The following is a 27,270-nucleotide window of genomic DNA, read 5'->3' on the forward strand; positions in this document are numbered from 1 at the left end:
GGAAGCTGCTTCAGAGCTGCAGCAAACAGTCACTGCTGATGCTGAGTTATTGACTTAAATATCACAAGAAAATACAGTAAAGATCCACTTCAGACATGTTTTAAGACATGAAAATTGTGTTTTTTCCACTAGAAAGAGTCTAACTACCTCGTTACAATTATTAAAGGATCAGTCTGGTGATTTTCTGTCTTTCTTAATGTCAACAAATCTCATATTTGGAGCCAAACCAACAAGGAAAATAGATTTAAAATAGCTGAACATGATCAAATAAAAACACTCAGTCCAAACAATATTCCACACGCAACACAAATCTGTCAATAAACCTTAACAACATGGTCACTTTATAACGTTTTCAGGCCAATAAGCAACATGATTGAAAGTGAAGACATAACAACACGTGTCTTTCATCTTATATAAAAGCTCCACATGTGCACAGATGCTGTTCACGACTCTTCCTGATCCAGTATGCAGCCTGTGTGATGAAGGTGGAACATTTATAAACTCTTAAATGATCCTCAACGCAAAAGGCAACAGACAGAAAAGAAGACTTGGCAGATGTTTTATAGCATCCAGCATGTTGTGAGAAACAGTGAAACCTCCACATGGTGTCTTTTAATCAACATGTAAATCAGGCAGACGAGACACTTTTTCCCCCAAATCAACAGCTTGTAATTTATAATAAATCTGTTATGAATATCATTAGTTCCTTCACGCCTCCTGATGGGTCTTTGTGGGTCATTCCAGGTCGTCCTGTCGTCACCTGTCAGGTGTGACAGAGGTTTTTATTCTGCACCTTTCATGGCTGAGTGCTGCAGGCGGTGAGGCGGAGCCGGAGAGCAGGGTGACGGGAGTGTTTAGAGTCCGCTGGGACCTGAAAACCGGACCGGTCTGCTCCCCCGTCCTCCCCGCTAATAACAGACATTTATACACATAAAGTCGACTGCAGAATGTCACCTTTTCCAGCTGTGGTTTGTTCCCGTTTAAAGATTTGAAGCTTCTGGAGCGACACAAGTTGAACAATCTCCACTCAAGGTCCACTTACTCATTTGTTCTGGAGCTTCTGACCGTATAACACAGACTTCATCAGCAGATGACGTTTGCTTGTATGACTGAAGTAAGAAGCTTTTGTTTCTTTAGTTACTGTAGGCCAAAGAAGACGTTATTTACTTAATTTGATATATTTGTAATTTCTTTATTGTGATTTCTGTCTAATGATACAACTGAAAGTCTGTCCGTCCGGGTGACAGATGCATAAAACTCTGCAGATTCATGACTAAAGACAGAAATATGCAGACTCATTGTTTTTGTCAGATTTTCAATAATTACAGCTGCAATAACTCGCTGCTCCTCCTCACATTTAAATCCCGTCCTTGTATTTTAAAGTGAATTTTTCTTTCAACTTACGAGACTCATTTTGCAAATCTGACAGATGGAAACATGCTAACACCGACATATCGGCCTGTTTGGGAACCAATATGACGTCAGAAAAACATAAAAGCATCAGAGGAAGAAGATAAAAGCTCATCATGTGCTGCTGTTCTATTTCAGACACGTTTTTACACCAGTTTTGTTCACGTTTTGCAAATAGTCTCCATTTTAAGCTCCTGTTTGCAGTATAACATGATGTACAGACAACTATCACTGAAGAAAACTTAAAAACGTGATGATTCTCATGTAAGTTCTGCAGCTTCTTTTTCTCAGGTTTCTAAGTGGATTTATGGATTTATTGGTGATGTAAATCAGAGATAATGATATCCTCAGGAAGTATAAGTCACCCTGAATGTTATCAATATGTGTTTCATGTCTTTTTACTCTTCTTCACCTCACGCAGTATCTTGCTGCCTCACCTTCAACTCTTTTAGCTTTGTCCTGCTGAATGTCTTCTCTATTAAAAACCAGATCCTGTTATTTGGTTAAAACGCCGTCTAGAACCAGGAGTTCAATTACTGAGTAGTATAAAGAATATTTTATTCCCCACCTCCCTGAGTTAACCTCTTAACATCCACCAGGTCGCCAGAAACCTGCTTAAGCCAGATGTAAGCGGCTTCGCATCACGCAGTGATGAGTAAAAGCAACCGACAGATGTTTTGGTAGAAGTTCAGGGACACACACAAACTAAAAAGCTCCCGTCAGGTTTGGCCTAGAGGTCTTGAATTTTATACAGGTGTGCTTGATAAGATGTAGAAGGTATGTTGTGATTTACACAGTTCTGGCATAAAGCATGTTCTAGTTATTGTTATTCAAATATGACTCATTATAGACGAGGCATATTGGAACTGGTTTAGTTTTGGTTGTGTTTTAGCCACATGCTAAACAAGCACATTCCCACAAACGAGAAGTGTTACCTTTCAAATAATAATAATAATAATAATATCTTTATTTATATAGCACCTTTAAAAACAGAGTTTACAAAGTGCTTTGACAGACAAAGCAAAGACATGATAGATCTGACCTTAAAAAACAAAGAAAAACAATAAAGAGATGATAAAAAGATTAAAAGACAATAAAAAGATGATCGAAAGACAACGTTTACGTAAAAACAAGTCTGTAAAAATGGGTTTTAAGAAGTGATTTAAAAGAAGTCACTGATTCTGCGAGCCTTATCTCCTCAGGCAGGTCGTTCCAAAGTCGAGGGGCCCTGATGGAAAAAGCACCTTTAGATTTAAGCCTCGACTTTGGAACAGCCAGAAGGGCCCCACCTGAGGATCTAAGGCCTTAAAAGTGATCAGTAAAATCTTAAAATCAATTCTAAAACAAACAGGGAGCCAATGGAGAGAAGCCAGACAGAATCGGGGTTATGTGATGTTGTCGGTTAAAACCAGTAAGATGGAGCAGCTCTTCTATTATAAGCTGGGTATGCCAAGAGGCTAAAAATAAATAACCTGAAATGCAAAAATCATATAAAAATTCAACACTGGTGTAAAATTTCATCTCGTCTCACAGTATTTATCATCATATCTGCAGCTCCGTCCTGTGAGATGTGAGTTTTTTGGGGATGTTTGCAGTTCATTCTGACATTCAGACAGATATCGTAACCCGAGGAGTGATTTGGTTTCCTGTGGAGTAGCAGGGTCTTTGTCAGAGTTCCAGCTGGTGAATAATTGAAAGCGTTACAGCCGCCGTGTTATATCTGCATGATGTGGCCGACTCTCCTCCTCCAGCAGCAGCAGCAGCAGCAGCACCGCCGACATCTTTTATTCATCCGCTTCATCCAACTTTCATTATACAAGGTTAAAAGACACAAAAGCATCTCGAAATCACTACGATGGCAAAGAAGGTGCACAGGAAATAATTACAAAAAAAAAATGACATTCAGAAAAAAAAACTTTCAATAACAAAGTAATATGAAATATACATTTTGACAGAAACAATAGATGAGCTTTGGTTGGATTTCAAGTGGTGTTGAGAAGATAATTAAAGGAATATTAAGGCAATTTTTTAAACATAACAGGATATTACAGTAATAGAGGAATACTTTATGATTTTAGCTCTTTAAAGTAGAACCTGGACTGTAATTTAGTCGTCAGCTGAGCAGGAAACTGATTAACGTCTCAATGCCGATTCTTAAATTTCTGATAAACTCCGGCTGCTCTGAAAGCTCAAGGAAAAGAGATTCAGTTTCATCTAAAACGACAAGACGAGCAGAAAAACAATCCCTGACATCAGCACTTAGTTTTAGTGCTTCAGACCGTCGTGGTTCCTGTTACATGACGACTCCTCGGCGCTCGGCCCTGCGGTCGCTCATCAGCGCTTTAACCGAGAAACTAATAAAACACCTGACTGAAGGAGACCTGCAGCTGATCAGCTGATCAGTCAGATCTTTGTGATTTTCATGCTTTATTTTCTTATTGATTGGATTTTTATAAGCAATAAAATAAAGGAGGTTAATTAGAAAATACTGCACAACTTTTGTCCATTTAAATATAATGATGTTTCTCTGTTATGCTCATTTTGTAAATCTAAATTAGAATCAATATTACACGTTTTTTTTTTTAACCCTTTCATGCATGAATGATGAAATCACAGAGTAATTATTTTTTTATTGTTTATTTTGACTCTTAAACAAGTGAAAAATCATGTCAATAACTTTTTTTTATATATCGTATTTAGAAACGGAGTAAAAAGTGATTCATGGAAATCAACATAGGAAAAAAAAAACATATGTTAACATATGTTTTTTTATATATTATTTTACTACGAAGAGCAAATGGTATGAATACACATAGAAACATTAAATAACAACAACAATAGAGAGGCCCGACAGACAGAATGTACCCTTTGGTGCATTTTCAGTCACAGAAAAAAATGTACAAGAAAAATATTATTAAAAACTTGATAAAAGTATTTCAAACATCTTATTTAGTTGAGAATATTCTCTGAGAATAAAAGTATTTAACAGATATTCCTGAGCTACTTGGTGAATTTCCTCCACCCTCCGCCATTTTGAATTTATGATTCAATATCTCAAAATCACAGAGAGTCAAAAATGATATTCAGATGAAATTGTAGACGACACTTTGGGGGTTCAACACCTGGTAGTTGGGACATGGTACTACAACTTAAATGGTTCAAGATGGCCTCCAAATATCTGTCTGCTGTAGTGGACACCATGCATGAAAGGGTTAATTGCTGCTACTCTGAAAAACTGGCGAAAAGGGTGACGATTGTCTATATTTGTATCTACATCTCATGTTCTGATCCAAACCAACAATGAACTGATCTACTAACATGTAGCAGCAGAACTAGACTCTCAGCACTGAGGGGGTAGAGGATTCCTGAGAGGCCCTTCTGATAAAGTCATTTTAAAATTCACAACTGTAAAACAGCTGATATATCCTGTCCATAAACACAAATTGTCACTTATTGAGCCGAGCAAACCTACTGTATGTCTAAGAAAACATACAGTGAAGCAACTTGTTCAAGACAAGCTTGTTCTGAAGAACAAAAAAGAAAACAGGTTGCCAGTCGTGTTCAAATGTTTCAGCACCAAGGACAGCACGCAGCGCTCTACGCGCATCGATTAACGAAGGATTCAGCAACGCTGCTGATAAATTACAACATGCCAGGTGCACTGTCTCAGTACCACGTCTGTCTTACACGGGAATAACATAAACATATAATAGACTCAGCGGTCTACAACACCACAGGAAGTGACACAGACAGGTGCAGAGACGCAGTAAACGAGGAGTTAAACAACAGATTAATCTAACGTTCTGACTGATTCCTTCATAACCAAAATTTAAAGACTAATTATGGATATTTCACTCACCAGTTGTTGTCCCTGCTCAGCCTGCTGTAGTTTAGTTCATTTGTGTATTCAACCATCCTCCGTAAAACAACATAATCCAAAATAATCCCTCTTTTTAAAACTTCATCCTCCTCTCCTTCATGGTGGCAAACCTGCCAACCACTTTGTCTTTGTTTGTGTCCTGATCAACACACAGCAAAGTGAGGTTGGATAGTCTGACCTCATCCGTGCACAAACACAAATAGCTCTTAATGAGCCTCAGACGGCTGAAACTCTGTTTGGCACTGGCGCTGCTGATGGGAATGATTTCATAAACTCTATGGAGAATAGTCAGATTTAGGGGTGTTCGATCTGAGTCGTAGGTGATGAGGAATAGTTGGACTGCATCAGTGTTAAGATTCATGGTTAACTCTGAATACAACTTACAGAAACAGTGGAACTCATAAACAACTTCTCCTGACTTGGAGATTTCTCCTGAGTAGCTTCCTCTTCAGCATCAGGACGCTCAAAGCAGTTTTGGGGTTGAGTACCGTGAACAGAAGTCGGAAAATCGATTCTCAAACTGAAACAAAATGACCGCTTAGGTGGAGGTACAAGGGAAAAATTCAGAGATAAAACAACATTCTCTTACCGTTCATTGGGAACCACAGCAGAAAAATGGCTGAATAAATATCAGAGACAAACTTACTGAAGGTCAGCAGATGAAAATCAGCTCAAACAAAGAAACGTCTTGTGAGTTTCATTCACCACAAACACAAAAAGACACAAATATCTCATTTTTTGGCTAAAGTTTTCAGTGAAGTTAGTCATAAACTTTGAATTGATGCTTCCGCAGTCTTCACTTCCTGCGGAGTCAATGAGCAGGACAACGACACTCACACTGTGGTCAGAAGGGGGGATTACACATGTAGTAATAAGAGCTATTATAGAGAATGAATAGAAGAAGTTAAGAGAGTTAAGCTCTACTATTCCAGCAGTGCTGCTAGTTGGGTCAGACGCCTCCAGCAGGGCCCCTACTGAGCAGGGACACCCAGGGCGGTCGCTCCGCTTATGGATGACAACCTCAGTACGTCTTTCCAGAGGAGACTGCAGTGTGAGACTGTGGTCGGATGAGGGTATGATGGTGTGAGTTAACCTTCACAAGATGAACACGTGAGGCCGTCCTGTGATTCCTCCTCTGGAGACGCTCGCTGACTTAAAGCCGCCATGAATCAAGCTGCTCGCATGAAAAATGACTCCAGCTGTCGGCTCCCGGAGGATCGAGCTGCCGCTGAACTGACACCACTCACAGTTCAGCAGATACAACCATTCAGCACAAATGCTAAAATAAACATATCAATCTCACGGATCGGCATAAATCACAGAGTGACCTCTCTGAGTGGAGGCGGGTAGCCTGCGTACCGTAACACCTGGTGGAGCGTTTCTGCCTTCAGACACCAGATTCTTGGTGTTCAGACTAAAACCTGAGACCTGCCAGTGTTACTATGATGAAACCAGGATGTAGACAGCACCGAAATGACAGTCAAAGTGTTGCTGTAGTCCATCAGAGCTGCTGCTGCTGCTGTTAGAGATGAATTTTTACCTTCATAGTGAAAATAGTTCAGGCACCTCCGGAGCAGCTGCAGCAGTGATTATTGATTTTCTAAACTGCTTTAGTTCCTCTCTCACAGAGACGGAGATCTGTTAAGGACTCATGAGGGGTCACGTGAAAAGGTCGCCAAGCAAGCAATTTTTATGCATATAAATATAATAGTGTGGTTTGGAGAGATTGATTGACTCCTGTTGATTGATTGTTTTGATATTTGTGCCTGAAGAGTCACTGGTTTTGTAATAATCTGACACATCTGCATTGTGGGATCAAAAAAGTCATGAGAAGTGTAGAGCTCTGGATAGTTTTGTTTTCAGAGGAGGGTTCAGGATAGGAGTCAGAATAGAGAAAAACATTGAGCGACCACAAGATCCTCACAAGTATTTCAGCCTCTTTTACATCTTGTTTGAATTGACTCGTTGTCACAAATAAAGTCGCCTTACTTTGAGAGGAAGGAGTGAATCCTCCTGATGTACCGGAGGAATCTACAGGAAGTAGCGGAAGAAGCATTCAGATCCTTTACTTCAGTAAAAGTACCAATACAGCGATGTAAAAATACTCCATTACAAGTAAATTATGAGCTTGATGTAGTTAAAGTATTGCAGTAAAAGTACATAAGTATTATGAGCTTGATGTAGTTAAAGTATTGCAGTAAAAGTACATCAGTATTATGAGCTTGATGTAGTTAAAGTATTGCAGTAAAAGTACATAAGTATTATGAGCTTGATGTAGTTAAAGTATTGCAGTAAAAGTAGTGGTTTGGTCCCTCTGACTGATATATTATTATATATGACATCATTAGATTATTAATAGTGAAGCATCAGGGTTCGAGCAGCATGTTACTGTTGTAGCTGCTGGAGGTGGAGCTAGTTTACACTACTTTATATACAGTTAGCTAGTTTAGTCCAGTTGTTCCCAACCTAGGGGTCGGGCCCCTCCAAAGGGTCAGCAGATAAATCTGAGGGGTCGTGAGATGATTAATGGGAGAGGAAAGAAGAAAAAACAAAGTTCTGATACACAAATCTGTTTCCAGTTTTTGTGGTTTTGTGCTAAACCTGAACACACAGAAGACTCAGGATGTCTCCATCCACGGCGACCTCCTCCCTTCAGACTGATATATAAATGTAGCTTCATTAATTCAAAAAACCTGTGAAGATAATCCAGGCAGTGATTATGTTGCTTGAGCGACATAAATGGAAAAACAATTTAGTTGTATTTGAAGGTAATTTCTAGGAGACTGGATGGTTCTAGAGAGAAGCTGATGAACAGGAGCCAGTTGGAGCGTCTATCTCAGCATCAAGCTGCTGCTTCTTGTGTGTTTGTGGCTGGTGGATCTCCAAAATGTTCGTCAGAGGCCTTTTCATCACCTGATCACTTTTATGAGATTTAATTTACAAAGACTTGCAGCACGCTTCTGCTTCTCTTTTTGGTTTTTGATGTTGACACTAATAAAATCTTTCCTATTGGCTCTTTCTGTTCTCGGTGCTGCAGAGCGAGCCGCCCATCACGGCTCTGCATCTGTCCTTGGCTGCAGCACAGGACGCCCGGCCCAGCAGAGATACAGAGAGAGATGGAGAGAGAGGAGGAGGAGGAGGAGGAGGAGGAGGAGGAGGAGGAGGAGGAGGGGGGTTACTCTGAGGAGAACGGTTAAATAATTCATCCCAGAGAGGAAAAGAGGGAGGGATGATGGAGAGTCCAGAGAGAGGAAAAAAAGGAAAGACCACTCAGGAAACAAAATGTCTTTGGATTTCCTTCACATGAATGCTTGTTGTGTCCCTTTGATTCTGTTTTAATCAGCAGGGATTCAATCTTCTCAACATAATTTCTGCGTTTCTACGTGCGTCCTCGGAGGACGTAACCCCGCCGAGTGTCGCCGTGACGTTAATTAAACCGAGCTGCGGCGGCTACTACCTCAGATTTAAAGCAGGTTTTTTACTGTTCGTCATTTGCCTGAACAGCACAACTGTTCAGCTGACGGTGACATCGGGCCGCAAAACCTCCCATCAGCCCCTGGGGCAGAGCTGCATGTGCAGGAATCACACACACACAGCAGCGGCCATCCTATTCATCAAGCAGACAGCTCTGCTAATGCCGCTGTCGAGGCCACGCTTCAGAGGTCAGAGGTCACATAAACATGAATCCTCCTCATTGATGTTTATATTAAATTGGAAATACGTCTGTGTTCGATATACTTTCAGAAATATCTACTACTACCTTCAACTTTGGTCTCAAACTCATCATCCACAATCTAAATGCTTCCATAATTATGCAGCACTTACAGGCACTAATCTGTACTACAATTATATTATCACCTTCTCCCTTCTTCACTTCTATTACTATCTACTACTCCAAACACACTTTTAATAATAACGATGGTTTAAGGATCTTTTTCTATACATAAATAAATAAAATCACAAATCACATTAGAAATACTGGCTCCTTTGATGGTTTAAATATATATTTTTAGTGATAAAAAAAATCATTCATAACAGACAATATATAACTAAAATAAACTGCAAAATCAGCACACCCATGACGACAAAAAGCACAAAAACTCCCTAAACAATTTAAATATTTATACATGAAATCATTTTAATAATCAGTCTCTTGTTGTTTCCTGTCTGTTTACGTTCAAAGGGGATCTATTATGCTTTTTGTGATTTTCTGTTATTTTTATCCTGTTATGATGTTAAACATGGTCAAAGTTTCAAAACTTACTTATATAAACTTATACATGTAGAAATGCTGCCTGCAAGTCAGAAGTCAGGGCTTCAACCTGCTTTGCCTCTAATTCCTCCTCGTGATCAGATTGTTCACACATGCCTTCAAACAGCCAATCAGAACAGAGTGGGCTCATCAGGAGGCGGGTCTTAAAGAGACAGGAGCTGAAACAGCCTGTTTCAGACAGAGGCTGAACTGAGGGGCTGAATAAAGGTCCAGTAGAAGATAAATAAGGAGATTTAACAGTAAATCATGCAAATATATTCCAGTAGAGCCTGATCTGCTGCATGCATACTCTGTACTGTTTAAAATGTTTATTTTTTCTTGATATTTTCTGCCAAAAGCTGTATTCTTTTATTGATTATTCACTCTTAAATATAGGTTTGTTGTTCAGACCATATATGAGGAATATTTTCACTGGAAAACAGTTTTAAACTGAGTCAGGTCCACAGCTGCAAATGTTTTTCATCACTCTGCAGTTTTTCCTGCTAAAAAAATTAAAATAAAGTGAAAATGACAAAAAAAAAACAAAGGATGGAAAACTAAAAGCTACACTGGCCAGTCAATCAGAAAGCTAACAAACTATCATGTTTTTATGCAGTTAAATGTTGTTTTTTTTAACTTCTTTTTTTACTATGTAGGTTTAATATATTCACTCATTTTTTGGGTTATGATTACATCAAAAAATGGTCGATTAACAGGCTTCATTAAACAGCTCCATTAACGAGAACTGGGGAGGTTAAAGAGTAACTCAGCTTTGTTACAACTTAATTTTCATAGTTTTGTTCATCGTTCTCTGTGATGTCACTGAGTTTGTCATGTCTTTGGTATCATTTATGAATATTTGGGGATTTTTTTTTTTTGACCTGAGGAGCACAAACTGTAGTAAATCTCAGGTTTCAGCCTGATGAACGTCACCTGTTCACGATTTCATCATTAGCATCATCGACGCCCCTAAAATGTCCATATCAGGCGACCTGTTCCGCTCCGTTTGTGGATGAGTTTCATTCACAAACATGTTCCCAAAGACTCAAAAGTAGAGTTTGAGGTTGGACACATTCATCAGTGTCAGTAGTCGGATTAGAGGAGCTGAAACTATTATAAAACATGAATCCATCAGAGCAGCAGCTGTGACAGAAATAAACTTTGACATAAAAAACGTCTTTCTAAAGCAAAGCGCTCCATGACTAATATAACTAACACTAATATATATTAAGGACTGGATGTCAAACAACTTCCTACAGCTCAATACTGACAAGACAGAGGTTCTCATCATTGCTTCTGACAGTAAAGTTCCCAAGGTAGCGAAGAGTACTGGGTCCCTTTCATCAGATGTTAGGTGACCAGGCTGTGCATTTTGATCAGCATTTTAAATCATTACATGTCCATCGTATCACAACCGGAACTAGAAATGATCATCCAGCCTTCATATCATCCTGTTTGGACTACTGTAATTCCATCTTCACTTGTTTCAGCAAAGCATCTCTGAACCGGCAACAAATGGTCCAAAATGCTGCTGCAAGACTGTTAACCAGCAGAATGACTCACATCACTACTATTTTAAGTTCTTTGCATTGGCTTCCAATCCGTTAGGATTCATTATAAGGTTCTTGCTATTACATATAGAGCCCTGCATGGACCTTATCTATCCCTACTGGCTGTCCTTCGCTCACGGCTGAAAACTAAAGGTGACTTTGCATTTGTGGCTCCAACACTATGGATCTCTCTTCCTGTATAAATACAGTCAGCAGTCTCTGTAGAAGCTTTTAAAAAACTATTGAAGACTCATCTTTTTAAATTGGCTCTTGTGTCTTTTTGAGTTGTGTGATTGGTGTGTGTGATGTGTAATGATCATTTGTTTATGTGTTTCTACTTCCTGCCTGTGGGGTTTTTTTTTGTTTTGTTTGTTTTTTTTGTTTTGTCTTTTTAAGGTTAATTTTAACTTGTGGCTCATGTTTTTACTCTATGTATGTTCTTACGGTCTTATTTTTAACTCTTATTCCCGTGAAGCACTTTGTGAATTTCATTTCTGTGAAAGGTGCTATACTATATAAACTTATTATTATTATTATCATTATGAGTAATATGAAAGTTGTTACACTGTCAGCTGTAACACAACATGATGCTGGACAGAGAGAAGCAGAAACACACTGAAGCTGCTCTCATGCATGTTTATAAAGCACCTATCAGTTTCTCTAAATCTGATCTCAGCGATGAAGTTGGTGAATAAAACGTTTCATAACTAACAGAAATGATCTGAAAGTGAAAACCCAGCCAGGATATATTAAATAAAACATATAATTTTCCTTAAAAGCAGCATCAGGCGTCTTCAAACATCAAAAAAAAAAACACTGTTTGAACTTTAAAACCCAGAAATCCTGTAAAGTGCAGACATGCTGGTGTCTGACTGGTCTGTGATGCTTTAAAGCAAAACAAACTGAAGAGACGAGAGAAGACGACACAAGAAAGGAAACGTCGTCTAATGGTGGGTTGGTTTTTTTTTTTTAACTCTGGATGTTTCCCATCATGCTTCACCACTCAACTGTTTGATGTTTACCAAAAACCACACACACACAGTCTTAGAGCTTTAATATCTGACACTGTGAGCCCCCCCCAACACTCCCACACCCACCTCCCATCATAGAAAACCAACTTTCATCTGGAAGTTCACTGGTTTTCAACTCCCTACAGAAAATATGTGAATATAAACGGACAGAGGAGAGTGTCAGATTAGAGATGTCACAAAAACTATTAATACTAATAAAAAAAAGTTCATATTAATGGATTTGTTTGTTCATTTTCTTCACTTTTGGGCTGCTCATGCTCCCAGTTTTGGAACCGTAATGCTTTGAGGGATGTAAACAGGAAGTTGCCACAGATTTAGTAAATCAGCTGTGAGCTACAACTTTTACATTTTGGCAAGTTGGCGCCATTAAAAGTATGCAGAATGACCTGTTAGCAGCTCCTGTTTGCAGTGTAATTATGGATAAACACACAACTATCACTGGATTACTTTGATACTGAAGGAAACGTAAAACTGTGAAGATTTACAGGTAAGTTCTGCCTGTAAAGCCTCTTTTATCTATTATTTCTAATCAGATTTATGGATATTTATTCAAGATGCTGATCAGAGATGATGATATCTTTGGGAAGTGTAAGTCACACTGAATATAAACATACGTGTATCATGTCTGCGCTCAGCTCGAAATATACCTTAAACATCAGGTATGTTGAATGTTGTATTATTATTAAATTAATACAATTTGTAACATGTGAAGAGATACCAGACTTTCTGAGGTATTTGTCTACAAAATGAAAGTGATCAGTGGATTTAAGGGTAAAGGAAAAGCTGCAAAAAGGAAGCAACAGTGTTCATGTTTTGTCAGAAAAAAAGTGTAAAATAAAAATCTTACCCTTTTTCAAAAAGATGGAAGTACAACTGAGAAGAATCGATGGAATAAAAATGGCTCGTGGGTAGAGAAGCTCAGGAAGCTTTTGTGTGTCGGGTAGGTCTGAGTGAACGTGTAAAGAAAAAAAAAAAAAAAAGAGGAACAGGAAAGTTACGAGTCAGATCTGTCTGACCCGGATCGACACAGTGAGTCGTCGCTGCGTACTGAAAACAAGAGGGACCTTCTGCTGTCATGGCAACAGACAAAAATCAATGAGGCAGCGATGGAGCTCTGGAAGATAAGAAACAGACAACTGAGCAGAGAGACAGCAGGTGGTTCGGGGTTTTTTTTATTTTTGTGTCTTTAATCGCACAGGAAACAAAAATCTGACTTTAGATTCTTTGCAGTTTGAATCTGATCTGCTTCATAAACAGGAAGCAGGTTTCTCCTGTTGAGTTAGAATTTAGACAGAATGACTGAACGACGGTATGAAGAAAGATCCTCCAGATGGCAAAAAGGTAAAAAAATGAAAGGGACCAGATCAGAATCAGCCTCAAACAGACAGACGGGTTCAGGCTCAGTCAGACAGACGGGTTCAGGCTCAGTCAGACAGACGGGTTCAGGCTCAGTCAGACAGACGGGTCCAGGATCAGTCAGACAGACGGGTCCAGGATCAGTCAGACAGACGGGTTCAGGCTCAGTCAGACAGACGGGTTCAGGATCAGTCAGACAGACGGGTTCAGGCTCAGTCAGACGGGTTCAGGATCAGTCAGACAGACGGGTTCAGGCTCAGTCAGACAGACGGGTTCAGGCTCAGTCAGACGGGTTCAGGATCAGTCAGACAGACGGGTTCAGGCTCAGTCAGACAGACGGGTTCAGGCTCAGTCAGACGGGTTCAGGATCAGTCAGACAGACGGGTTCAGGCTCAGTCAGACGGGTTCAGGATCAGTCAGACAGACGGGTTCAGGCTCAGTCAGACAGACGGGTTCAGGCTCAGTCAGACGGGTTCAGGATCAGTCAGACAGACGGGTTCAGGATCAGTCAGACAGACGGGTTCAGGCTCAGTCAGACAGACGGGTTCAGGCTCAGTTAGACAGACGGGTTCAGGCTCAGTCAGACAGACAGGGTTCCGGCTCAGTCAGAGAGACGGGTTCAGGATCAGTCAGACAGACGGGTTCAGGCTCAGTCAGACAGACGGGTTCAGGCTCAGTCAGACAGACGGGTTCAGGATCAGTCAGAGAGACGGGTTCAGGATCAGTCAGACAGACGGGTTCAGGATCAGTCAGACAGACGGGTTCAGGCTCAGTCAGACAGACGGGTTCAGGATCAGTCAGACAGACGGGTTCAGGCTCAGTCAGACAGACGGGTTCAGGATCAGTCAGACAGACGGGTTCAGGCTCAGTCAGACAGACGGGTTCAGGCTCAGTTAGACAGACGGGTTCAGGCTCAGTCAGACAGACAGGGTTCCGGCTCAGTCAGAGAGACGGGTTCAGGATCAGTCAGACAGACGGGTTCAGGCTCAGTCAGACAGACGGGTTCAGGCTCAGTCAGACAGACGGGTTCAGGATCAGTCAGAGAGACGGGTTCAGGATCAGTCAGACAGACGGGTTCAGGATCAGTCAGACAGACGGGTTCAGGCTCAGTCAGACAGACGGGTTCAGGATCAGTCAGACAGACGGGTCCAGGATTAGTCAGACAGACGGGTTCAGGCTCAGTCAGACAGACGGGTTCAGGATTAGTCAGACAGACAGGTCCAGGATCAGTCAGTCAGACGGGTTCAGGCTCAGTCAGACAGACGGGTTCAGGATCAGTCAGTCAGACGGGTTCAGGATCAGTCAGACAGCAGGTTCAACCTTGTTACCATCGATACTCTGAATCTGTAGATTTGGTGTGAAGCATCACTTTAAATCCGCTGCATTGATCTGATCCAACATGTAATTCATCACTCAAATATCTGTTCAGGTGTCAAACTGAAACGAGGTTACAACCAACCACAAGCAAACACACTCTGATATATGAAAGATGAAATGTTAATTATCACTAATGAAGCGTCTATCACACTGATTAAAAGCCGCTCTGATTGGGCATTGTGGGCATTTTTCATGAGCACAACATGTTTTATCTGCACAACCACATGACAGACGAGGAATATTATTTATCAATAATTAATGAAGCAGAGCAGTCTGTGCTGCAAACAGACCGCTGATCAGCTCCTACTGTCTCAGATCTGGGTCAGAGTAATATTTGAATATAATTAGTATTCTTTGTTCATTTCAGAAAAAAACTGTTATATTTCACTATTTAAATTTCCCCCCTCAGTACCGTGAGCCATCTGACTCTCAACACTCAATATTTTGACTGACTGAGACTCTATTTGGAAAATCTGGCATCCAAAAGATGAAGATGAAATCACATCATCAACAAGATAAAATCAATATTGTTTTTCTTAGAGTCACGATAAGAAGTATCAGGTCAGTCACAGTCCAGCAGGTGAAATGATGTGTTTTATGTTGATCGATCATCTTCCAGACCAACAAAGTAAAAATCATCTGGTTTAGTGATCGTCTGTGATGGTGAATGTAAATAATGTTAATAACACACGTTAGCAACAGAGCTCTTTCACCAATTTTTCACCATAGCAACAGTAGAGAAAGTAAACTCGCTGAGTTAATGTAAATTTATCCAAACATCATCTTTTTAATCTGATATCTGTGCTCTGATACACCCAACGAGCACTTTATTAGGAACACTTGATGCAACCCAATACAACATAAACATAAAGCAGAATTATCACCTTTCTGACAATGTCAACAAAAACTGAAAATGTAGAAGCTTCGTAAGAGGAGAATTATTGGCAGAACTGTTGTATGTGTATATGGATTACATCAGATTGCACAGGTGTTCCTAATAAAGTGCTCAGTGAGGGTTTATGAACACGAGTTCCCAACTTTGAGAAATCTATATCAGGCTGTGTGAACCATAGATGTATGAAGAGAACTGGAAACAGCGTCGGAGGCGGGGCCCCGTTCATTCCTATGAATTGTTGCTCAGTGGCACATGAAGCGCTACTTCCTGGTATGAAAGTACTTGGATCATTGTGTGGCCCATAGAGCTTGTGCACTAGTGACTTTCGCTGGCCGAGTCGGCTACTTCCGGTTTAGCCCTCCGGCTAACTTGAACTCGCGGGGGTTGTGACGCTCAAAAAAATGTATCCGCTGATTTACAGACGTCTCTTTCACAATGTACGTCTGTGGGAAAAAGTCTTTTTGGGGCCAATAGCATCACATGACGTAATTACACGGTTTAGCCGCTATGTCAAATTGGCTTCCTGTATCCAGTTCTCTTTATACATCCATGGTGTGAACTGATCAGGACCAAGATGTCTGACTTGTGTTTACTACAACCAGCTGCGGCAACAGGAAGTTAAAAGACAAAACAGGAAGTTGAATAAACAAAACAAAAAAAAATGGGCCACATGAGTTATCATCAAAAATATAGTTATAACAGAAATAGCTTGCAATATTGTGATATTATTTTAAGTCCATATCGCCTATTTAACACTCATTTGTTTGGCTGAAAACCGAGAGCTCTGTTTGTGCATTAAACACCCAAAGTAGCGCCGTCAGAAAGCGTAGAAAACATGGACTAAAGCCGACCGCTGTCTGACCATATCACCGTCTTATTTTAGCGGTGTGTGCTGGTGACATCATATCATCACAGACTGTATGTACCTGGATCTGGCAGCTAAATACATAAATACAAACTCTGCTTTTCTACAATCAGCTACATCTGCAAAGTAATCCGATATAAAACAGAAGTGATTCTGCAGCAGAACCACAGTGTTGGTCCGGTACTCTGCAGCATCATACGACACTCACACCTGTGTTTCTGCATTTAAAATATATAATATTACAACAATAAATCCTCAGATTCAAATCTAAATACATATAATACAGTATAAACCTTTTCTGGACAAGCTGTTTTTCATGAAACACACAAGCACAAACATAAAAAAAAAAATCTCCTGGATGATACGAGCCACGCACTCCAAATATAGAACGCCGGGATGATAAGAGAACAGCGGAGCTGTCAGGAGGAAAAATGGTCCGACGCCAAAACGGTCTCTCAAGGCGCTGCGGCTGTAACGGCGCTCGGAGCTGCTCTAGGGGGACGAGAGAGAGAGAGAGAGAGAGAGGAGGAGAAGATGGAAGTTGTGACCTCTGAGCTTTTCGGGTGACAACTCAGAGAAAAGTAAAAGGAGAGCGAGGAGACTTCAGCAGGAGTTTTCAAGGAGAGATGAACAAGCTTCAAAATATGTTTCGGTTCCTCTTCTCCTCTTGGCACAAAGAGGAGCCTCAGTGATCAAAGTCTGGCAGGATTTCGCTCTCTGAGCATTGAGGAGGGCACTCGGGACGAGCATCACAAGGAAAAAAAAACAAAAAAACAACAACCGGGTAAAGTACATCGGCTTCCAGAACAAATGGGCCACAGGCAAAGCAGACATAACTGATTGATTTTTGCCTCTCTGCAGTTTTGCCCTCTCAGCTGGAGTTTACAGGGTGAAAAACCAAACATCTGCAAGAAGTAACAAAGAAAAAGAACTTCTATTTTCTCCCCGATGCCTGTTTATTCTTGAGTATCAACATCAGGGTTTTACGGAGGTTCGAGACTCACTAAAGTTAAATCATATAATTATGGTACTTTCTCAGGTTTATTGAGGTCTTATTTGTCCAAAAATTTGTCCAAAATCAATGATCAACATCCACATTTTCCAACTTCTTATCTGGAATATTTACTTTTTACAACAACAAATGACGACATGTAAGAAGATATTCGGTTTACTGATACAAACGATGTGCAGGAACATCCGCGTCAGGATTTAACGTCAGTATTTTTACTGTTTCTTTGTGTGAAGTTTCCAATATTTTCAAGAGCTGAAAAATAAACAAGTTGATGAGAAATTTTGCTGAAGTTTAATGCTTATAAATGTCATCAGTGGCTTGTAGGTTTATTTACGTCTTTTAGTAGGAAACACAAAGTCATTTAAAGGTTCAAACAACTCTCAAAGACTCACATTTCTACAGTATTTTCATAGCGATCCTGCTCAGTTTAGACTGAATCAGGGGCTCTGACCACGCATTTACTCCCATAAAGTCTTTAACGACAAATTAGTTTTTTTAACACAACAATTGAAAGCTTTGTCAGCAATGTGTACCTGAAGGATTATAGGGTTAAACCTTCAGGGACGAGGCTTGTCTGTCTCGTTGGTTTTTTTAGTCTTATATGAGTGGGGGGACATCAGGATCGTCCACGAAGCCTTCAGAGCAGCTGCTGTGAGTCGTTGGAGAGACTCTAGATGTTTCCAGCGGACCTTCTTTGGCGCTCTGACGTGACACGATGTTGGCGAGGTCGACGGCCGTGTGCTTGCTAGGGTCCACTTCCAGCCTTTCGGGAACGGTATTTTTTCTGTGGAGTGAAAACGTCAGAGACTGAAATAAGTCAGAACTACTGACATTTTATTCTAATTTAATAACTTCAGTAAACAAAAGAGCACTCTGAAGTGACCATATGTCTGTATGGAGACACTATGATAACTTCCAGTTCACTTCATGGTTTAAACTGGTCATTTTAATCCATGGTGTGATTTACCTGAAGCTTCAGTATTGTTGCCATGGTTACCTGCAGTTTAAAGGTGCTAGGTGCAGTTTTTTTGAGCACTAGAGGCGCTATGATGAATCGTCAAGATGATATAATAGTACATGAGCACAGAAATGCATTCGACATGCTTGTGAAGCCTGAAGGACACAAACTGTGTTCTGGTGAAAACAGTGAAACAGGAGAATTAATAAGACTCCATTAAAGGTCTATCCACAGAGTACCTTTAGATGCAGCTGAAAGTCCTGGAAAAAGCTAATAAGTTGACCTTGAGCTCAGATTAACTGTTTCAAAAAGAAAGGATGAACTTTCAGGCTGAAAGACTTTGTTTGCAAGAAAACTCCACCAGATACCTCGAGCTCTGATTTAGAGCTGGAATTAAACGTTTGACTGGAGCTCAACTGGTATCTTCATTTTAAGATTTTCTCCATATGAACAGTGAAAGAGGTTTTCCTCGCTGTAATCATTCCTCCTGTTCATACTGGATATTAAAAGATCCTTCAAATGTGCTTTCATGTAAGTGATGGAGGCCAAAATCCATGCGTCCGCCCTGTCGATCGCACAGCTGTTCAGAAAGTCACTCGTGCTGCAGCTTGATTGGTTGTCTTGATGTGAGCAACGTTAGAATTTTTGAATTTGTCCTGCCTTCTCGTCGCACAGCTTGGTTCGAGTTGCCAAGTATCCCAGCATGCTTTGTGCAGACAATGAATGCGTGCAAATTTTGTCAGTTTGTGTACAGTGAGGCTGCACCATCAGTCATATCAAGTGGATATCTGACACATTTACAGTCTTTTTAGCATCAAATTCCCTCTTTGTGTTTCCTCGGACAGTGTTTCCCTGTTGAGCTGCAGGCGGAAGTATAGTAACAAAAAGAGGAACTTTGGCACTAAAAAGACTGTAACGTTGAAAGATATCTACTTGATTTGACTCATTTGGACGCTGAAGCTTCATATTAGCTTCAGATAAACTTTTAAATTAACTTCTCAGTGACTTTTGTGAAGCCAGCGAACAGTTTAACAACTTTGAATTTAAGCAATATTCTGCATGTACCAGTCATTTCCTCACAGGGATGATAAAGTTTAGGGCTGAAACTAAGAATTATTTTCTCAAATTAATCAATTGTCTATTAAAACATCGAAAAGAAGTGAAAAACCTCCATCACATCTTCCCAGAGCTCAAAGTAGTTCCCTTAAATTGCTGGTTTTATTCAACCAACAGTCAAAAATAAAAAAATAGTTTAATTTACTTTCACATGATAAAAACATGCAGCAAATCTTCATGTCTCAGAAGCTGGAAGCAGCAAATATTTGGCATTTCTGTGTTTAATCAGTTATCAGAGTAGTTGTTGATTCATTTTCTTTCAGTTGACTAATCACTGCAACTCTACAAATATTACCTGCTGTAATAAACATCCAATTATCATGAGAGTGACACAGAGCTCATGTTTAACAGATGAGAATCTCAACCTCTCGTCGGTTGTCTTGGTAACGTTGGTGCAGAGTCGTCAAAGTTTCATGATTTAGAGGTGAATGAAGGACCTCATATGTAGCTCATATCATAAAGACACAGTGCAGGACGTGTAGTTAAACCCCCAGACTATAAATATGACTTGTATGCATATTTGTTTTGCATTTAAGGTGTTGCATTATAAAGTCTCAAACCTCCAGTACATCAGGCTGTATGGATGGATGATATCTGTATACTGTGAAATAACAAATCACCGGATGTCAAATAAAGCAGGTTTCATATCTTTAAAGGACATAAATTCTCTTCAGTTTCCCCTCTGAAGACGTCTGATGTCGTAAATATCTGATGAAAACATGCTGCAAAGAGAAGGCTGATCTTAAAGGATACGTCTGGAGATATTCTTTATTTTTCTTATCATCAACAAATCCCATATGCAGACTAAAACCAACACTGAACTGATCTACTGACAAGTGTTGTCTGATACGTTTCTTATTCCTCTGTGTTAAAAACACGTCAGTTCCTTCATCAGCATGAACACAAACACTCTGCAGTTTATTTGGACTCAGATAAACTCACAAGAACACCTAATGTGGATTCATCCGCCGCTGAAAATAGTCCCGAACAAATGTACTATTTCCTCCTGTTTGTTTGTTAAAGAGGACGTGTTCTGCACATTTCCAGGTCTGTGTTTATATTATACTGGAATATCTATTATAATATGAATATGATTTACAGTTGAAAACACCTTATTTACATTTATTACACAGCATAACAGAGTCACAGGATCTCCTCGCTGTAGGGCTCAAGCATTCAGACATCACCCGTCACTCGTCTGTATATGAACTTGTTTACTTTTACATCATAATTTTACAGATGCTTATATTTAGAAAACATTTAATATTTGACAATTTTGGCTTCTTTTGCTCTGCTGATTGAGACATTTTTACCGTCTTTTAAATCTCTTCTTAAAACTTTCTATGCTGCTTGTTGTTCTGTGTAACTTAATTTTACTCTGCAGTGTTTTATGATCTCTGTTTGTTTTTAATTTTAATTGCTGTTTGTTTACTCTCCGTTCTCTCCTCACACTTTGTAACTTTGTTAAGAAAAGTGTTATATAAATAAAGTTTATTATCATTATTATTAATTATAAAAAATGGTCTTTTTTGGTAAAAACATGTTTAAATTAAAGTAAAATACTAAAAAAAAAAGTAGATATCTGCACCTGTATCATAAAATACATACAGTTGGTTAAAGCAGATCTAAGTGATCATGTTGTAGCTTCAGATGCAGCGCAGCCTTGTTATGTAATGAGTTATGAATGTCATCAGTCTGTCTTCCACTGCTGCTGACTAACCAATTAAACAGAAATAATTAACGACCTTTAAAAAGTCATTTGTTTCTCTCTGCTTGTGTTTAAATGAAGCCACTCGACTCCTGAAAACGACCACAGAGACTCTGCAGGGAGAGAAGAGTCCAAAGATCTCACTCTGTTTGGAGTTTAATCTGTTTAATCTGGTTTCAGAAGCTATAAGATTTTTAAAAAAACTGATATGTAATGACTTCATGCTGCCGTGTTACTGGATAGAAAGAACATCCATGAATTCATCTCCACTGGGATGATCTTACCACACGATCTGTTACCAGTAAACCCAATTGATCCCACTCCTCCCTCCCAAAACTCATCACTTCAGCCCACAACAATGAAGTCATTCCATTTACCAATTAGTCACTTTATAATGTTTAAACCAGAGGCCTCGAACCACACAGTCAGAGGAGCTGAGTGTGGCAAAATGATTTTAAGAACATCTCTGGGGATTCCTGTGATTACTCAATGTGTATGTGTGTGTGTGTGTGTGTGTGTGTGTGTGTGTGTGTGTGTGTGTGTGGACAATAATGTCAAGTAGTGACAGCGTGGGATTGGAAGGTCACATAAATGTCATGTATCAGACAGCGTTTTACAGTATGGACACATAAGGATGAACAGGAGTTCAATTTTTATGTTACTGTAATATAAATACAGTCAAACAAAACTATTAAAGCTATAATATGTAATTATTCCACATTAAAATGTCTAAAAACAACTAGACCTATGTTATATATTTTATATTCCAACATTTTTCAAACCCAGAGAAATCTGTAATTTAATCAAAGTAACGGACCGTTTCATTTGGTCGCCTGTCAATGGCGTCATACCTCCTCTACCAAAGAGTAAACACGCACCAGATGCATACGGCGGCGCTGTGTTTGTCCGCTACAATGACGTCTACCAAAGAGTAACTTACACACATACAAGATAATACATCGGCGTTGTGGTTGTTCCACACAAACTGTTATAAATGGACTTTTATTCAGTTTTAAGACACATTTTCATGATAAATTTAGGTGGTTTTTAACTTTATCTTTTAGCCGGAAGAAGGATTTTAGTCATTGGACGTCTGGATCTTAAATTATCAGAGAAATAAACTGGACAAACGTTAGCAGCAGCTCAGCTAACAGCCCCTCCAGGAAGTCCGGTGGTCACCAAACATCGTCGGAGAAATATTGATTTTTTAGATGAAACAGCATGAAACACATGTTTTTACCTGTAATCTCCGGGTCCGTTTGTTCTGGAGAGGAGGAGACCTCCGCGGGTAAAAACATCTCGAATGATGAACACTGGAGTAATCCTATCCCGGTGAAACTGGTCATTTAACAACGAAGACAACAACTCCCATGATCCCTTGCTACTTCACACCGTCATCACACTCCGTCTTTTGTTATTGTTTTAATTGAGACCCCTAGCGGCTGAAATTACATATTGTGTGTTTAAAGATCTATCAGGAACAATGGAAGGAGGAAATTTGTAAGGAGAGAAAAATTACATTCAAATCAAAGAATATTGATTATTACATGTACAGTGAAGTTAACAGAGAAGACAGAGGTCTCTGTGTGGTCAGGTAAGAACTGTTAATATAAAGATATTCCTGAAGAGCAACGTCTGTGTGTTTTTTTTTTTTTTTGAGATGTTAAAGTGACTTGAGGAATTATATGTTTTAAAAGATCCAATCAAAGAATTTGTTTCGGTTGTCTGAAGCTGAAATATGCTGAGTTGCCTTTTTAACCCATAAGAACCAACCAACCCTTTCAATGTTCTGGAAAATTCCTTATACAGCTTTTATCCTTGATTTTAACTCATGAAGTCCCTGAGTGACGTCTACTACATTCAACCTGTTCTGACCACGTTTCTTGGACAAATTGATATAAAACAAGTTAGGGAAATATTGTTATGACATGGTCCATTTGCTCTGTTTTATATTCCCCATAATTTTCCTTTAAGGAGAAACGGGTTCTTATGAGTTAATGTGGAGATTTTTGTTTTTTGGTGAAATTTTTTGAAAATGTAGGTAAGACAGAAAACACTGCGTCCATCATAACTGGACGTTTCTGTCATGGAAACTGAATGTTTTTCAAATGTACTCTTTTTGACTGTGTGGAACTGAACATTATCATGTGTCATGTGGCTCTTTTAGAGCTTTTTCTCTGAAAACAGCTGCCTGCTGTAGCTGAAAACGACGCTACGAGAGCGCTGAGAGTGAACCGAAACAGTAAAGTTGATGAGCTGAAACTCACTATAAAGCTCCGTAAAGCCGAGAGAAGCTGCCACAACCAACACATTACACACTGACAATATATACAGTATATTATTTTATAACCAGCCAACCTAAACTTAACTTATTTTAAAAACTGATCATGTGTTTTCTAAGTAGATCTACTAACTATAGCAGTCAAATAAATGTAGTAAAGCAAAAAGTAGAATATTATAAGTATAAGAAGTTCCTTTTTAACATTAATGTAAGTAAAAATACATAAATTAGGTGTATTTTAAATGGTTCAATATCGCAGACACCTTTGACCTTTGACCTTTCCCTGGTAATAAGCTACTCTGTCAACTACCCTTCCCCGTCGTATGATAAAGTCTACGGTGTGGGCACCAAAGGCGAGACAATATTAATGAAATATGCTGATTTTTTCCTGGAAGAGCGCTGCAATTATAATTTAATTTCCTGCCCAGCAGCTGACAGTAAGCATGAGCCGGACGCAGGAGGAGCTGCTGCTGCTGCTGCTGCTTCATTACTTTGTGCATTCTGCTGCTTGTTTATTGAGAGGGGAATAAAGCTGCCAGAGGACACACACGCACCAGTATACTGTACGCTGAGCACGACGCCGCTCACGTCACGTCTTCCTTCACTGCAGCAGGAAAATTAACCAGCTGGGCCACAGAAGATGGAGAAAGTAATTTAGACCATTTTTCCTGCAGATATAATCGGAAGTGAATCTTTATTTTTAGAGTAGATATACTTAATAAAACCGACACGGCGGCCAAACAGCGTTTTAACTGCCGCAGCTTGAGTCCTTCCAACAACACCGACACCAAAAAGACAATCGCTACAGTTGTTATTCATTGAGTTTAACTGTTTTATTATATTTTTGAGGGTTTTTATTTAAATTGATGTTAATTAAAAGTTCTTTCAAGGAACATCTGGAGATTAGAGCTGCAGTTTTAGGTTTTAAAAATGTCAGAAAATGGTACAAAAAATAATAATAGAATAGAAAAATGTCCGTCATAATCACCCAGAACCCGAGGTGATGTCATCAGATATTTTGTTTTGTTTTATTTACATGATAACAGAGAGAGAATACAGTCCACACATGTCATCATCGCCCCTCCCCAGGCCACAAACAAACAACCAAGCAAACAAACAAACAAACAAACAAACAGACACAAAGCAAAATCAGCACTTTAATTATATACAATGAGCCAAAATGACGTCTTCACCAATATCTTTTATCATAAATCATTTACTCTTTTTGGCATTTTTGCATTTTCCAAATATGAGTTAAAAGGCGAAGTTTGTTTTCCATTGATAACTTCTCTAAGGGGAAGAAAATAAGATATCTGATCAAGAAATACATTAAAAGTTGGAGCCGTCTTCTCTTTCCAACACAACAAAATACATTTATTTAGCAAAAGAAGTAATGATGGTAAGTATTCTTATTTTTTAATTTATCTAAATTGTGATGAGTTAATGGGATTTAACAAAAAAATAAACAAGGATTGAATTGAATTTCAGTATCAGTAGCTCTGATTTTGTGGAGTTATATATTGATCTCAAAAGGTTTAATATCTCTCAGTCCCAGAAAAGATGAACCAAAGTGCCACCTGCTGTCTCACATCTCAGACATTTTGGGGAGTTTTCTTTAAGAGAGCTTGTACATCCTGACTTGGTTTATATCTTTTATAGCTGTAGAAGAGCTCCAACTGTCAGTCACTTTGTCTACAAGACTTTTTTTACTGTAAACTCCTAAATCCCAGATGATGTGAAGCTTCAGTGGTAGCTACACTCAATATTAATGTAAGAGCAAGTCTCATGGACGTCCGCAGAAAGACGACGACGCTTCTGTCTTGACTAAAAGCTCCTATAAGGTTATCACTCTCTGTTCGGGGGACGGGGGGGGGGGAGCTAATTGAGTTGTAATCGGTTGCTGTAACGACATCAGCAGGTTCTGTTCAGCGTCTGCAGCCTTCCCGATCCGCAGAGGATTAGGTTTGGATGGGAGGTGATGTGATGTCACAGGTCTGATCTTAATCCCATCTGCTCACATTAAGATAAGAACCAGACTAAACAAGTCACATGGACTCAGAGAAGGCTGTCATGTTCTGCATGGTCTGCTTATCAGTCACTTTCCTGATACTTCAAACACTCTACTGTGATGTGGATGTTTGTGTTTTTGTGAGTCAGGAGCAAAAGAAAAGTCTTTAGGGTCGCGGTTCAATAGATTTTAATCGAGTACAAGATTCTGTTTACATCTGAAATCGGCTTTTATTGGCTAAGACGCCAGATATGTCGAATCTGATCTATGCTTAAAACTTCCAGCTACAACCTGCAAGAAAGATGAGCAGCAGAAGATATGAAATGATGATTAAATATTTATCTGACACGTCTGAAATAACAGCTGTAGTCTGCAGAATTTTTACACCTTCATCCAAAAACTGAAGGTCCTGATTCAGAATTTTTAAGTTGATAAAGGTCATAAAGTCCAGAGAGTGGTGCTTCTCTCTCTGTCGAAAAATCTGTGTTCACTGGATGTTATCAAGTTTTATTTTGGCTTTTTGGAAAATTACTCACAGCACCGACAAAAACCAGCAGTCAGCTTATCTAAAAATAAGAAGCTGCTACCTGAATGTTTTGCTGATACAAATGAACGAACAGAGATTAAAGATTAGATTAGAGTCTCAGAGGGAATCCAGGTGTTTCATCAACCAGGAACCAGATCCAAAACAAACACTAAATGTCTTATTCAACATTAAAAGGGCTGGTAAATTAAATAAAAAGATCAGATATACAGAGAGGTTGGAAAAGTCATGGCTGGTGATTGTTTAAAGATATTTCATGTCTGAAACTGAAAACAGCTGAGTCTCTTTATCGTCTTCACACAAAAAAGTGATGTTAGCTGTTAGCTAGCTAGCAACTAACGTCCTGACACAGTCTGCTGGAGTCTCTGCTTTTTCTTCTCGTCGCTGTAAGTTAATGAAGTAGATCTATAAAGAACAGGGATATGCACATACTCTTTGCTTAAGTTGAAACATTTTCTACTCTCCTTTTATGTCTTTCCATGACTTTGTATGCAGTCGTGCCTCTTCTAAATTCATTTAGCGCGCTGTCTGAACACACAGAAAGGTCGAAATACCTTTCAACCTTTTCTCTACTTGTTTATTCATCACTTGTTAATTTGAGGGTCACAGGATTTTCTCTAAACACCGGGTTTGACATGTGTTTGATTTTCATTTTGGTGATCTAAGAACTCAATCTCATTTTGTTGTTTGACTCATTGTTACTGTGTGTTGAGACAGAACACAAAGCAAATATTAGAGGCGGCGTGACTGCATATAAAGTCAATGAAAAGACGGGTAGTAGACACAGATTTGCCCGGGCAGCATGAGTGAAAAAAGTATGTTAGATTCTTATCCATAATGCAACACCATCAGGGAGGCGTCTGATCGTCTGCAGCATGACAACGAGCCCAAACATCCAGCCAGAGTCCTACAGAACTATCTTCATCAACAAGACAAACAAGGAGTCCTGCGACAGATGGTTTGACCCCCACGGAGATGCAGGAACAACCGACCTGCCGAGTCGGTCAACTTTAAATCAAGTTAATTG

General features: G+C 39.5%; 1 protein-coding gene across 2 annotated transcripts in view; it reads right to left on the reverse strand.

Moving 5' to 3' along the window:
* Positions 1-17,818: 17,818 nt before the first annotated feature.
* dnaaf11 (dynein axonemal assembly factor 11) overlaps positions 17,819-27,270 on the reverse strand; it is a 46,261-nt gene continuing 36,809 nt past the window's right edge. For both annotated transcript variants that reach the window (XM_042427827.1, XM_042427828.1), the window contains one exon: positions 17,819-18,412. In XM_042427827.1, the coding sequence (XP_042283761.1) occupies positions 18,226-18,412 (187 nt within the window). In that variant the 3' untranslated portion in view covers positions 17,819-18,225. The remainder of the gene's footprint in view (positions 18,413-27,270) is intronic.

This window comes from Thunnus maccoyii, chromosome 12 (genome assembly GCF_910596095.1).
Source record: "Thunnus maccoyii chromosome 12, fThuMac1.1, whole genome shotgun sequence".
Lineage (NCBI taxonomy): Eukaryota > Metazoa > Chordata > Actinopteri > Scombriformes > Scombridae > Thunnus > Thunnus maccoyii.